This window comes from Punica granatum, chromosome 1 (assembly GCF_007655135.1).
Source record: "Punica granatum isolate Tunisia-2019 chromosome 1, ASM765513v2, whole genome shotgun sequence".
Lineage (NCBI taxonomy): Eukaryota > Viridiplantae > Streptophyta > Magnoliopsida > Myrtales > Lythraceae > Punica > Punica granatum.
This window is the reverse complement of record NC_045127.1, coordinates 5854812-5869864: the sequence shown is the minus strand read 5'-3', so window position 1 is coordinate 5869864 and position 15053 is coordinate 5854812. Positions and strand designations below refer to the sequence as shown.

The 15053-nt window shown below is 40.6% G+C and overlaps 3 protein-coding genes and 1 long non-coding RNA gene across 6 annotated transcripts; 3 read left to right on the top strand and 1 right to left on the bottom strand.

Annotated features, from left to right (window-relative positions):
• Positions 1–2293: 2293 nt before the first annotated feature.
• Positions 2294–6771, top strand: LOC116192058 (glyceraldehyde-3-phosphate dehydrogenase GAPCP2, chloroplastic). Its single transcript, XM_031520473.1, has 14 exons — positions 2294–2735; positions 3268–3350; positions 3455–3522; positions 3632–3670; positions 4073–4173; positions 4579–4691; positions 4850–4949; positions 5039–5185; positions 5389–5449; positions 5535–5632; positions 5738–5880; positions 6048–6131; positions 6223–6312; positions 6408–6771. Exons 1-14 carry the CDS (start codon positions 2631–2633, stop codon positions 6460–6462), a joined length of 1287 nt encoding a protein of 428 aa, XP_031376333.1. The 5' UTR covers positions 2294–2630; the 3' UTR covers positions 6463–6771.
• Positions 6772–10089: 3318 nt separating this feature from the next.
• LOC116200632 (metal tolerance protein 9-like) lies at positions 10090–12616 on the top strand. The gene is made up of 6 exons (XM_031531465.1): positions 10090–10447; positions 10869–10981; positions 11071–11316; positions 11508–11588; positions 11741–11971; positions 12080–12616. Exons 1-6 carry the CDS (start codon positions 10144–10146, stop codon positions 12425–12427), a joined length of 1323 nt encoding a protein of 440 aa, XP_031387325.1. The 5' UTR covers positions 10090–10143; the 3' UTR covers positions 12428–12616.
• LOC116200657 lies at positions 12372–14723 on the bottom strand. 2 transcript variants are annotated; one of them, XR_004155716.1, is made up of 5 exons: positions 14586–14723; positions 13941–14140; positions 13573–13830; positions 12767–13253; positions 12372–12640 (listed from the first exon to the last, which is right to left on the bottom strand). It is a non-coding gene; the product is annotated as an uncharacterized LOC116200657 (long non-coding RNA). The 2 variants fall into 2 exon arrangements; XR_004155715.1 differs by lacking the exon at positions 12372–12640 and having other exon boundaries at positions 12763–13253.
• On the top strand, positions 13004–15027 carry LOC116200643 (metal tolerance protein 9-like). Of its 2 annotated transcripts, XM_031531472.1 has the most exons (6): positions 13004–13317; positions 13404–13516; positions 13590–13835; positions 13956–14036; positions 14122–14352; positions 14481–15027. In XM_031531472.1, exons 1-6 carry the CDS (start codon positions 13032–13034, stop codon positions 14829–14831), a joined length of 1308 nt encoding a protein of 435 aa, XP_031387332.1. In that variant the 5' UTR covers positions 13004–13031; the 3' UTR covers positions 14832–15027. The 2 variants fall into 2 exon arrangements, with proteins under 2 accessions (XP_031387332.1, XP_031387337.1); XM_031531477.1 differs by lacking the exon at positions 13956–14036.
• The last annotated feature ends 26 nt before the right edge of the window (positions 15028–15053 follow it).

The window sequence follows — 15053 nt, the reverse complement described above, 5'->3', positions numbered from 1 at the left end:
TCCCATCACAATAAAAGATACACAAAAATTGAAATGTAGGATCAATCATTTTGCAAGTGGAGTGGACAAATTATTTATTTATTTACTATCGTTGTTGTTATTTAATAAATGGATTAACCAGTTTTTTTTTTTTTTTACTTTGTATATATTTATGTTAAGTTAATTAATTGGAATTCTAAGTTCCAACCGGTCGAGATGGGTGCTTCCTTTGATGACGGCATTGGACGCACTCCATCACATTCAAATTTCATTATTCTTCTCATCGGGTTCCGCTTTCAGCTATCAAACGTCCCTCGAAGGAAATCAAAAGTCAAAACTATTGCAAAGGAGGAGGCACCTTACATGTAGTCTTTTTCGTACGTGGTCGTCTTTGTTAATTAACCTGGTTTAGAACTTGCATGGGCCATCGGATTCAGAAGTGTTACTCTAGAGTTGGACTCCGCGACGATGATCCGATTACTACGCGGGGATCGTGAGGTTCTAGGGTGGAGCAATGCCATTCCGAAGGTAATTTTGGAGTATTTGTTGAAGGACTGGATGGTTGATATTCGACACACTGACTAATTTTAGATTCGGATACCTTTCAAAAGTATATAGTGAGTGAAAATTTGATATTGAACCGAACTGGCTCAAGTCACCAGCAAGAGAATTATCTGATCTAGGAATCCAAGAACTTAATCATTTCGAAATAAGAGGGCTTAGGCTTGATGTTAACCCTCTTGAATTGAGTGCATATTGCTCTTTAGAGATATTGCAGGAGCCTCCTTGCCTCGTATTTGTAAATTTTTCTTTTAGGAAGGATACGACTTTGATTCCTAGAGGAAAAAAGAAGAAGAAAAGCATTAATTGAATTGAATATAGTGTTTTCAATCTTCTTAAACATATAGTCATCGCATAAAAATACAGTACTGTTTGGACTGATAATACTGTTTCCAATCTTTTGCATGGGCATTGCTATAGAATTTTTATATTCAGCCAACAAAGATGATATGTAACGTTATATTCGGACTTTCCTCGCATGACGATCTCATCTATCGCATTTTCTTTCGACAGATATGTGGTTTGGCCGAGCCTATAAACAGATGTTCGTGTCATGTTTTCAAATCCACGAGTCTGGCGAACCGATCGAACATGTGAACCGCAACGAGTCCAACGTGAGGATTGCTAGTTTGGAATTCGTACCTAAATCTCTTTTGAGTGGAGATGGTCAAATTTGGAGGGACGTATGATTATGTTTGGGAAATTACACTAACACGTGGGATAGGAAAGGCAATGTAATGCTGGACGCCTAAATAGATTCTATTCTATACGTGTTGGGGTTGGGACAGCCCAACCCCACCATAAATAAATAAATAAATAAATATGCAATCTTTCCGATCATATTGGAAAGGGACGGCCCGTTGGGTTGGCTTTGAGCCGTAACCCCCCAGCTCTCTTCCCACTTTGGGTCCCCGTGTTTTTTTTTTAAATTTAATTTTTCTATTATAAAAGAAAAATTAATTTAATAAAATTAAATTAGAAGAGATGTATCGGTAGTAGGTCCAATGCTGACTTCTCATATTAAATTGGTAGTACTAGTTGATGAAGAATTTGCCGATTTACGTTCGACCGATATCATTTTCAGTAGTACAGTGGAATAACCCGTTTTTAATAGGAAGAAATATGCAAAAGGACAATAAAAACAGAAAGAAAAAATGAAAAAGAGATATCAATCAAAGAAGGTGTAGATGAATGTTATAAACTGATAACAAAAAAAAAATTGAGATTTGAATACTCGTGATGGATATGTCCATTTTCATGTATTAATTATTAGTATTTTTATTTTATTGTACAGAGTTTATGAATTTCCTTTATAATAGGAAATAAAAAATAGTAATAATAATGGAGAGGAGGACAATTTGGTTAGGTGGGTTACGTGGGTAAGCAGAGCAGGCGGGTAGAGGAGAAAGCAACGTGATCGCCGTGGCCAACGTTGGACCTGGACCAGACCAGCTATCCCCTGTAGGGCCGGTTCAGTCATCTGTACCCGGCCCAGAGAGGCCCAGGCAGGTCCGACGTGGCCTTCGAGGGTTGCTTACTCACCAGCACAAGAAATAATCACGTAGTCCGGGTGCATGCACCCTTCCTCTCAGTTATCGCGATGCCCCCCCCCCCCCCTCGGGAGATCCGAACGAGGGAGTATGCACGCGGAGCAGGCTCCCCACTGGCGCACCAGACAACCCACCACCTTCGAGATTCGCACCCCACCCTCTCTCTCTCTCTCTAACTGGAAAATATTTTTCATCGTCAAAAGGGGGAGAGTTCAGAGAGAGAAAGCTTCGACCAGCTCATTTGCAAGCAGAGAGAGAGAGAGAGAGGGAAGGCGCCGCGTGCGTTTGTTTGCTTTTGCTCATAAGAAACACCGCAGCGGAGATCAGAGCTCGAAACTGTTCCCTTCCGTCGCATATATTATATACAATATATATATATATATATATATATTGGAGGCTTTACGAGCTGCCTGCTCTCTTCCCTCTTCTCTGTTCTTAAAAGCCATCTCTCTCGCCCCGCCACCAACCCCCGCCACCTCCCTCCCTCGTCGTCCCCGCTAGGGTTTCCCCGAGCACCGTGAGCGATAGAGCAGGTCGGAAATGGCTCTTTCCTCCGTCATCAGATCCGCCCCGGCCGTGTCTTCCCCTCTCCTTCGCTCCTCCTCCCCCGCCGACGCCTCCCTTCCCTCCTCTGCCCGATTCAAGGTCTCTCTCTCTCTCTCTCTCTCTCTGTCCACCTCTTACATGCCATTGAGAGAACGATAGGCGATCTGTTCTGCCGATGGCAGCTCGCTTTCAGCTCAATGACTGTTTGTTGTTCTTGGCTTGGCCTGTTTCGTAGGCCAGCTGTTTGTCTTAATTACTAGCTTGATTTTCTACGTATATTTACTGCGGTGATGGATAATCAGGCGAGCTTATATTATAACGTCCCCTGAAAATTGATCACTGCCCTTTTCTTGCCTGATGCTGGATTTTAGGTGCTAGAAACGCATGAATAACGTTGGGATCTTAGACTGACATGACATCCCTTAAGGTTCTTCCTCAAAGTTTGTGTCTTGTTGGGCTTTGACTTTCTCCGTTTTGGTGGTTGTGAATATGAACTGACCTTGATCTTTTGCTAGTTTCAAGCGGTGGTTGTGCTTGTATTATTGGCTTGATGCTCTGTTTTCAAAGACCTGTTTTCACTTTAATGTGGAGTTGGTTGTTTTAACTTGATGGATGTCATCCCTGTCTGCAGGTGCCATCTGCTAACGTTACCGTTTCAAATCTTCAGTCTTCATTTTTCGGGGCTACTATCTCAACAGGATCAGTTTCCTTACAGTTGAGTCAAGTTTTTGTTAGTAATCGAGTCTTTGTTCCCTCGGTAGATATCATACTTCTTTTGTTGTTGACCTTAGGGAATTTTTTGAATAATATATATTCAGGACAAGCAATAGGAAGAGCCTAGAACCTATCAGGGCAACAGCGACTGAAGTACCTCCTGTGATTCCCAGTAAGACCTAACTGGAACTAATTTTTGTCTTGCATTACTTTTCTCCTTTACTTTAGTCATAATACTAATTCATAAATATAAATTCTTTTTCTGGCTATTCATTGTTCAGAATCACGAAGCAGCAGCAGTATTAAGGTTGGAATCAATGGTATGTCTGTGATCTTCTCTGTTTTTGTTCCTTAATAAAATTTTCTTGTATTTATTATGGGCTCGTGATATCTTTCCTTGATGCAATGCCATTTCTTTTGAGTAAAAACAATACAAATTATTTGTCGGGTGTGACTTAATGGTGGAAATAGAGTATGTCCTGGCATAGCTTCATATCTTATGGAAGCTCTGCAAGAAGAGTCCTAGGGAATAAAGACAATGGGTAAACTAATTGGACTGAAATATGAACATGCAGCTCTGGGAGATATGTGACAAATTTGTATTGATGCATGTTCTTCTGTTCTCTTGAATATTTTTGCCTAATAATATTCTGTTTACATTATAATATATCTATTTAGCTACGAAATTCTGCTAAATGGAGCATGGGGATCTATTTTGGCAGGCTTTGGTCGAATTGGAAGGTTGGTATTGAGAATAGCAAGCTCCAGAGATGACATTGATGTCGTAGCTGTCAACGATCCTTTTATTGATGCCAAATACATGGTATGTGCTAGTACATCAAAACAGACAACCATACTAGATAATCAACACTTAATCAAAAGCATTTGCTGGTTCATGATATTTGTTTTTATTGAGATTGTTTTTGCATGGACTATTGGGAGTATAGTTCCACTGATTTCTAATGTGCATAATGGATGTAAATGATTATTGACTCTTTTCCCTGCTTAAAACTGTCTGGTTTTGTTAGTCATTTACCTGTTTAGGTGATTGCATCATCTTGTGTCTTTAATCTTTGATATTGAACCACCTAAGCAGTCTAATTATTTCTTAATGCAAGTAGTGATATTCTAAATGGCGTATTGAGGCATCTCCTTAATGCTTGGTTTCATTCTTAGCATCTCCCCAACTTATGATGTAATTATGGCCTGTTTTCATTGTCATATCCAGGCTTACATGTTCAAATACGACTCCACCCATGGTGTTTTTGATGGAACCATCAACGTTGTAGATGATTCCACATTGGAAATTAATGGGAAGACAGTTAAAGTTGAAAAAAAAAGGTAATTTCTTTTCTCTGGATGCCTCTAGAATTGGATGTGAATTGGCTACAAAGATATTACTGGTTTAAAAATTAATTTAGCCTTGTAGGTTGCTCCAAGGATACTAGTTGCTCAAGTTATTACCACTGAGTTGACATCTGATTATCTTTTGTGCTCAGAAACCCAGAAGATATACCATGGGGTTACCATGGGGCTGAGTACGTTGTTGAATCGTCTGGAGTTTTCACAACACTGGGGAAGGCCTCAGCACACTTGAAGGTTAGCTGGTCTACTGTCTGAATCGCATGAAAACTCAAACCTGAAAGTGAATGTCTACTATGGGCTAAGCAAATTAATGGTTTGTTCAGGCTGGTGCCAGAAAAGTGGTAATATCAGCACCTTCTGCCGACGCACCTATGTTTGTGGTTGGTGTAAATGAAAAGACATACAACTCGAGCATGGATATTGTTTCCAATGCTAGCTGCACCACCAATTGCCTTGCTCCTATTGCTAAGGTGAGTTTTGATATGTTACCTTTCAGACTATTAATGTGGAGAGCTGAATCAGGAGGTGTTTCTTATTCGAGTTAGCTCTTTATATCACCTTCTTTGTGGGTCAATCCCCAGTCTATTTGTGTATTATTTGGTTAACACCGCTTTATCTTCTTGATAATGTGAGAATTGGTTTCACTTGATTCCCCCCGGATTATCACTTGCAGGTTGTGCATGAGGAATTTGGTATTGTCGAAGGTTTAATGACAACTGTTCATGCAACTACTGGTATTTCTCCTAGTCCTCCCTCTTATGTTGGTGCACAAAACATGCAATTGAGATGGAATGCTCATTTCAATTTTATGGTTTCTAGCTACCCAAAAAACTGTCGATGGCCCTTCCATGAAAGATTGGCGTGGGGGTCGTGGAGCTGCTCAGAACATCATCCCCAGTTCAACTGGTGCTGCCAAGGTGTGCAACATAGTCGCATGATGGTGAAATTTCTGAAGATAATTTAGATATATGTAAAAAAAGGGTTATTAAAATGGGTGCTGATGCACATTTTTGGGATGATAGGCCGTTGGAAAAGTTCTTCCTGAATTAAATGGAAAACTCACCGGGATGGCTTTCCGAGTTCCAACGCCCAATGTCTCTGTTGTAGATTTAACTTGCCGACTTGAGAAGAGTGCTTCCTATGAGGATGTGAAGGCAGCCATTAAGTATGCTTCTGGAAGACTCTGCATTAGTTTGTCTGTTCAGCACTATTTTTTTTTTTTCAATTTTCCTTCTTCTACTTGATATGTTTATTGGTCTTTTCAAAAATAGTGCCTGATAGTGTATACACAATTCCGATAATTGTACTAATGGTTGGAACTCTCAAATGAAGGTATGCATCTGAAGGACCACTTAGAGGCATTCTAGGATACACGGACGAGGATGTCGTCTCGAATGATTTTGTTGGGGACTCAAGGTACATCTCATTTTTTGTTCTTGAAATCCTTTTTGAAACTATCTGCTTGTATGCAGGCTTTGTTAGTTACGGGGGCTCTCTTTTGTTGCAGGTCAAGCATATTTGACGCCAAGGCCGGGATTGGTTTGAACACCTCCTTCATGAAGCTTGTTTCTTGGTACGACAACGAATGGGGATACAGGTCAGTCTCTCTGATGTCAAAAAGTAAATGACCGTAGTGATGTAATCATCGACTGGTTGATTCATATTAAGAATATTTGATGCTATTTGGTGCAGCAACCGAGTGCTGGACTTGATAGAGCACATGGCTTTGGTGGCATCCCACAAATGAGCCGACGAGACCATGAAGTAGTCCAGTAGACGTGCAAATTTCTATTGGCATGCTTGATCGAGTTTTTGAGGAGCGGTTTTTTACCAAATGGAATCGGGCTTTCTTGGTGCCATTTTATAATAATAATAATGATGTTAAATCTTACAGGCTCGTACCCTTCATTTTCGGGACGGCATTTGAATTGCATGATCAGCCAAACTTTGTTTGAATTTTAGTATTGATATTGTGATCTTATATCAGCTCGGTTGCAATTGACCGTGAAAGATATATATAGTGTTGAAATTCTATTTAAGCATGCAATTTCCGGACTACTTCCTGTTGAAAGTTCGCTGCTAATTTTTTTTACTGGTTCTGCAGACCAATTTGAGCCCCGACGAATTTAAAGTGTCTTCGTCGAAAAGTGCATAGAAGGTTCTTAAAATGCGTAGCCTCCTCCCAGGCCCGGCTATTCATTTGACAGAAAGCATCAAATAACATCGATCTAATTGTCCAAATGAAATTTTCTTAATACTCAGCTCCTTGTTTATGGAAAATGCGTATTGAAATAAGAATTTGAATAAATGGAAACACAGCAGAGATAATTTCCATCCTTCTCAGGCCCTCATTTTGAATGACGAGAGGGGCCATCAAGTGATAATGGAATTAATTTGGCACCGGGGTCCGAGCAGCCCATTATGGATGGACATGGAGCTTCACAATGTCAACACATCATGCTCCCCTATCATATCAACCGCCGAAGTCGAACTTGAGACCTCTGAATTCAAGAATAATCATCTTACCACTTCGGTCATAAATTCACAATACCTGGCGGTGTGTTCCAACTTATTAAGTTGGACCTTCTGCGATTCCTTGCTGCGAAGAGAAGGGGACATGCGCACGGCTGCAATGCTTTGGACCATATCTGGGCTTTTACTATTTCTCTTCATTGCGGGTTGGGTCACATTCTAAACCCGGCCCACTATCTATCTTGGCCCGGCCCATATATATCAGATCCTCTGCACATGTTAAGAATGTGCAGCCCGTAATCGCAGCCCCATCGCGAACTCCTTCGAAGTTAGTTCGTTCGTTCGTTCGTTCGTTCAAGTGACCTCTTAACGATCCCTTCATCCTCCTCTACGTACTATTAGCAGGTCGATCACGAATGTCACTACACTAAAATTTATTTGTCCCGACTCTCATTTGCTTAATTAAAAAATTATGACATTTAAAAGGAAAATAATAAAAGAAAAATATATAAAAAGGGAGGCCTTATTTTCCCACTGAAGACAGTGGTGGATTAGGTGGCGCCTGCGTGCGGGATATCTCGAATTATTTGGATTATGTTATATTATATATAAATTTTTTAAATACTTCAATATTTATGCTCTGAGAGAAGTAATATTAAGTAGTGTGTGTGGTGGATTAGTTGGATGCTTCTTGTTGTATGTAAAGTAATTGCTTACAGCTGCTTATTGGTATTAAAGGCACAAGACAAGACACACTTCATTATTTACAAGAACACATTGATATTAATTAGGGCCCCTTCGAATAATTGTGGGAATATTTCTTCCTCCCCATTAATAATCTAACTGTGTATATGTACATGCAGACATATATGACAAGGAAGGAATGCATGCAACATCATCCACCGTGCCGTCAGAGAACGTCATCTTTTATGCCGACATTGGCGCAGAATTTTCCTCACTCTTTTTTCGAACCACTTAGTATTCGAAAGTCTAATAGATTCGGACTCATTCACGTTCAAACTAGATCCGTCTATTAAAAAGTAAATCTCTTTCGATAGTAGATTTTTCCCTTTGACTCAAATTAGAGCCCAAGATGTGTTTAAACGCAAGAAGCGGCGATCAATTTTTTAATCTCTGTAAGAATTTATTTTTTCCTGTCTACACCATAATATTTGTAAGCTTAATGGGCCCAATTAATCTAGTTTAAGCATGGTCAAATATGGAGAAATTCCAATGTCAATTTTATTCATTCTCGAGATTCGAATCTGAAATCTTATTTAAGAAGAATATGTATTAAATCTCTTAAAATAGCTCGGGTAGGTTTTTGTAAGAATAGTTTGTCATATGATCTCACTTAAGCTGTAGCCCAGCTACATATATATATATATATATATGTATGTATATATATATATATATACACACACACATACGAGCAAAGATCGTGTTTCTTCTTGTTCAAATAGATATATTCTAGATTCTTTGGCGAAAGAAGAATCCAATCAAGCAAGTTATTGGTAATATCTGAAAATTCAACTGTGGTGTTGGAAGGTGATGATAATTCACACGTGTTTGTCATATGCTTGTCTATTATCGACAAATGAATATTAAACACTTATATATATATATATATATATATATATCTAATCGTGGAGCTGATGCACAAGTTAAAATGTGATTTTTTTTTGTAAATTTTATTATATATCATACATATGTTTTATATCATACAGCATGCAAACCTAACGCACTACATGCCTTCGCGTGGGGGACGTCTTACGTAAGGATGTAGTCGTGGAAAGAAAAGAACACTTTACATTTAACCTCTTTTTATTTGGCCATTCATTCAAATATCCGTAGAGTAGTATAGAAACAATATTATATATATATATATATATATATTATAGAAAAATGTTCGCATTTACTTTTTTTCAGATAAGCAACATTATCTCAGTAAATTATCAAAGCTACTGGAGATATATCGATACTTTATATATCAGCCCGACGATCCAGTCAAAAACATTTGTTAATAATTAAACGGTTCCGACAGATGGCAAAAAAGTTTTTTTGTTTTATTTTTTCTTTTCGATTATAAGGAAAATTCATGATCTAATACATTGAAAAATAAATTATAAATATCTAATAAAGGGGTACTGGTAATCCTATTGGTTATCGAATTTTGAACTTCTTGATTACTAGACGAGAGGTGTGCCACTGCATTATATATCATTGGACACTGAGTATCGAACATGAAACTTTTTAATCACGTCAACATGAGACTTTTTAATCACGCCAATATTCTAAATATCTAAAAGAATTTGTATTTTTTTTTTGTTCTTTGGGCTTGCCAAAAAGGTGTCATGCAGACAATTTCAAGTTGAATGGCAAATCTTTATATCTAAAGTGAAACAACGTTTAAACTTCTTTTCTTATCACCGGCCAAAAAAAAATTCTTATCAATACTAGCACTTCGATTAAATGATAAGAACGCACTGCATCGTAACGGTGAACCATTGATCAATTTTTTTTAAGAGTAATAAATAGGTTGTTAATTCTAAACAAAAAGGATTTTATATATGATCGATGAATTAATTACCTACGTGTGTCAACCGCAATATGATCGCCTAAAATGGTACATTTAAACTTGTGCGGACGAGAATCAATGCATGCGAGCGCGTGCACCAAATGGACAAAAGTGAAGTTGACAACTACACCTTCTGGCTCATGTGAACGGATTTTACCTGGAATTCAGCAACGTTAAATCTGTCGAAATTTGATGATGCTCAAGGCTAGAGATTATTCCTAGCACGTTTTCACAAAAAAAAAACAGTAATAAATAATAAATAAAAGAGGGATGGAAATATCTTTATGGTTACTAAGTTGTTGTTTGGGAAGCATATAAATAGAGAACCGAAGAAGCTGCGAAAAATCCCAAAGTGCACGCTGAGTCAGTTACGCACCCATGGCCAAGGGAACAATGAAGTCTCCGGCCGGAGGTGGCACCGGTGGCCATGTCATCGGAGAGTCCCGGAGAGAGCTTTTGTCGCCGGAGAACACCGATCACGTAGTCGGCCACGAGGCCTTGGATTTGGACATAGTCGATGATGTCTACGCTAGCCCAACCTCTCCCTCGACCACGTCTGTCTTGCCATCGTCATGGCGGCTCAACCTCAGCGAGTTCCGCCTCCCTCAGTCGTCTCCCAACCGCCGCCGCCACCACTCCCGCCGCTTCTCTTGCCGCCGTATCCTTCCGACTCCCACCCGCCGTCAGTCTCTTTCTCTGCTTCCCATCAGTTTCATGTTGCGTGCTTTATTAGTTATGACGACGTTGGTTGGTTGAACTTGCATGGCAGAATTTACTTCAGGGTTGATCTGTAATTATAACTTTTTATTGGTATGCATTTAGCTATCTTTCGAAATTGACAAATACATCCTCAAACGTTTCATCGATCAGTTTTTCCTCCCTCTCTCTATGTTTCCTTTTGAGGAAATGAGAATTGAGCGCGTTGGAATTCATTTTCCGTTTTTCCAGATGAGGAAAACGAAATATTGGAAACCGCGCGCGTTTTTCTACCATCGAACTAATTCGGATGATCAGCCATGTCGAGCTTGAAAGCCGTGATCGAACCATTTTGAGCTTTCTATTGATCATGTTATAATATGATGACGGTGTTGGTATCAATATAGGGAAAGAACGCAGGATTGCTGAGTACTACAAGAAACAAGAGGCGCTCTACGAAGGATATAATGAGATGGAGACGATGACCGAGTCGGGATGTTTCCCTGGAAGCCTAACCGAGGTCGGCCTTGAAATTTGTCTGTTGAAATCTCTAGTTTATGAATTCGATTAGTTTTTCTGGGTTGGTTTGTGAATGCTTTGTCTGTTCAGGATGAAATGAAGCAGCTCGCGAAAAGTGAGAAGTTTGCGATCCACACATCGAACATCGCCAACATGGTGCTTTTCATTGCAAAGGTCTATGCCTCTGTCGAGAGCCGATCAATGGCTGTGATTGCCTCGACCTTGGATTCGTTCCTGGACCTGCTGTCGGGCTTCATTCTCTGGTTTACTGCCAATGCCATGAGGAACCCAAACCAGTACCGATACCCGATAGGGAAGAAGCGAATGCAGCCTGTTGTGAGTTGTCTTTACCTTTTAGTTTTGCAGAAGCAAATAAGTTTCCGGACTACGAATAAGCTGACGACCTTCTCTTTAAGACGTATTTTGAATATGCAGAACCTGGAAACAACCTGTGTCGGTTCCACGGGATCCAGATTAACCGAAATGTACAATGAAGTGAGATCTAATTCGATGGTGTGATTCTGCAGGGTATCATTGTGTTTGCATCAGTGATGGCAACTCTTGGACTGCAAATCATACTGGAATCCATTCGAGAAATTATCACAAAGGTACGCCAATGACGGGAAATGGATAAACGCAGAAGCTTCTTGCAGATGTAAAGACGCCTTGCAGTTCGTAATGCCGTTAATGACATAGGTTGTATTTGTTAGATATAAATCCTGATTTTTCATGTGAATGTAAATGTTGTTGTAATGTTCAGTCCCGTCCGGAGACAGACAGTGAGAAGGAGAAGTGGATGATTGGTATTATGGTCTCGGTGACTGCAGTGAAGTTCGTCCTCATGGTGTACTGTCGGAGATTCAACAACGAGATAGTCAGAACCTATGCGCAAGACCATTTCTTCGACGTCATCACCAACTCTGTCGGCCTAGCCACGGCTGTGCTGGCGATCCACTTCTACTGGTGGATCGATCCCACTGGTGCCATTGTGGTGAGTTCAATGCCTCTCTGATAGATTGATTTGTTCCTTCAGGACCAAGCTACTGGTGGAAACAGTTTTCTGATAAAGCAAGCTATTGATCCCGTTCTGTTTGTGCAGATCGCTGTGTACACGATAGGCACCTGGGCGAAGACGGTCGTGGAGAATGTGTGGCTGCTGATAGGAAGAACGGCCCCTCCGGAATTCATTGCGAAGCTGACCTATCTCACATGGAACCATCACGAACAGATCAGGCATATTGATACCGTGAGAGCTTACACGTTCGGATCCCACTACTTTGTGGAGGTGGACATAGTGCTGCCCGAAGACATGCTCCTGAATCAGGCCCACAATATCGGCGAGGCCCTCCAGGAGAAGCTCGAGCAGCTCCCAGAAGTCGAGCGAGCCTTCGTGCATATAGACTTCGAGTTCACCCATAGGCCTGAGCACAAGAAGAACACAGTTTGAAGGTGCCATTACTTTTAGTTACTGCCCCTTCTGTTTTTGGGAAGGAACAGTTAATCGCCAGCTCCTCCGTCGGCAACAGATTTAGCGTTCCACGTTATTTTCTTCTTAACGAACTCGCGGTTCTTGAGCATGCTTTCCTCTTAATGAACTCGTGGTTCTTGACCATACGGGGTCGGGATCGTTCTTGCATTTCAAGGGACAGTTGTTACATTACTGCAAAAGTAACGAGAGAATTCTCAATGTCATTATCCATCTCATGACAGTAGACGAGACCTCAATCCCGATTCAGCACTGTTACGACTATAAGCCAATTTGCCACTTTGACAACGCGAAACTTACATTGTAAGTGTCTGTATTATTCAAAGAGCTGAACAGTCCTGAATCTCGATACCGGTCCCGCCACAAACATAATCGACTTAATCGCGAAGAATGCATAAACATGATGTGTGAACAAAGTGACGATGGATCATATTCCTGAAAAGGGAATAGGATTCTTTCCATACGTGTCATAGCTTATACGTGTCGTAGACTATGGCATTGTGGTAATTATTCCACGGCAAGCAAAGTCAGCTCTTATGTGTATACAGACGCAATTTCCTGGAAAATGATATCAACGGCATTCTCCATGCCTGCGGAGGTCCATATAAGAAGCAGTAGCACACGTTATCTTCCATTGCCAGAAAAATTATCAGACGTAGAAGTAGAAATGGCGAGTGACATGAGAACTGACTCCACGGATTACCGACTCGAGCTCCTGTCTCCCGAAGGGCACGCTGAGCCAGCTCCGAGGTTGCCTTCGTGGCGACTCACAGCAGATGAGTTTAAGCTTCCTCAGAAAACAAACGGGCAGGATTCAGAATGTGGACTATCCCAAGTTCTCAAGACAATGAGTCGGTTCTCAACTAGTCTTTTACCCGCATGACCTATCGATTTTATTATGGATGATAAATGACTATTGCTGTGTATACTGTAACAGAAAGACGGAGGAAGATAGCAGAATACTACAGGAGACAAGAGAGGCTTCTCAAGGGTTTCGGTGAAATGGACTCGTTCATGGAAATGGGACATCTACCCGGAAACTTGACAGAGGTGAGCAATGAAACCACAGTGATCTTAAAATCAAAAGAAGATGTTGAAGAACTTACGAGTATCTGGAATATAGGATGAAATGAAGCAACTGGCGAGGAGTGAGAAGGTGGCAATATATACATCCAACATAGCGAACATGGTGCTGTTCCTGGCGAAAGTTTATGCATCAGTGGAGAGCAGATCTCTCGCTGTCATAGCTTCGACTCTGGACTCACTGCTAGATCTGTTATCAGGTTTCATTCTATGGTTCACTGCTCATGCAATGAGAAAACCGAACCAGCTCCGCTACCCCATTGGCAAGGAAAGGATGCAGCCTGTGGTAAGGCCAAGGACATGAAAGAAAAAAAATAAAGGAAACACTCACATTTTATTTCACAGTACCATTAGACAGTTCAAAGAATTGAAAGGGAAGTGATCAAAGTACCGTTCTGGTCTGCAGGGTATAGTTGTCTTTGCATCAGTAATGTGCACTCTTGGACTGCAGATATTGTTTGAATCGGGGAGGGAACTCATCATGAAGGTTTATAATTATCTTTCAGGACAAGCCATGTTGACATAAGTAATTTGATCTCAACCCCAGCTTAATATGATTCTTCGTGCTGCAGACTCAACCCGAAAGAGATCCTGAGAAGGAGAGGTGGATGATCGGGATTATGGTTTCAGTCACAATAGTAAAGTTTGTGCTCATGGCTTATTGTCGCAGATTCCAGAACGACATCATCAGGACATATGCAAAAGATCACTTATTCGACGTGATCACCAACTCAATAGGTCTAGCAGCTGCTGTTCTAGCTATTCGGTTTTACTGGTGGCTTGACCCTACTGGGGCTATCCTAGTAAGTTCCTCATTTCATATTTATACATCTAATTCTTTGTAAGATCCTAGTAAGTTCCTCATTTCATATTTATACATCTAATTCTTGTCAAAAGCTAAAATAGCAAGAATATCTAATGAAATGAGCAGATAGCAGTGTACACGATGAACTCATGGGCGAGGACCGTCATTGAGAATGTGGGTTCACTAATCGGGAAAACTGCACCAGCAGAGTATATTGCAAAACTGACGTACCTCATATGGAACCATCACTGGGACATCAAGCACATCGCAACGGTGAGAGCATACAAGTGTGGCTCCTTCTACTTCGTGGAAGCCGACATAGTCTTACCAGGAGATATGTCTCTCAATGTGGCTCATGACATAGGAGAGACGCTTCAAGAGAAACTTGAGCTTTTGCCTGATGTCGAGAGAGCTTTCGTTCATGTGGACTTTGACAGTAATCACCCTCCAGAGCACAAGAGACCTAAGGCGCCCTGACAAAGAAGACGATCCATCGAAGGACAGAGGATGCAAGTGACAGTACTGTGCCTAGATAAGTCTTACGAAAACATTGATTTACTATATTGTTTAAGCTCTTTGATTTGATTCTGATGAGACGAACTATCATGCTTCCTATTATACTAGTGAAGTGATGAAAGAAATACATATATTTTGATTCGTACGAGGACCTAAACAGAATGATTGAATGAAAATTTCCAA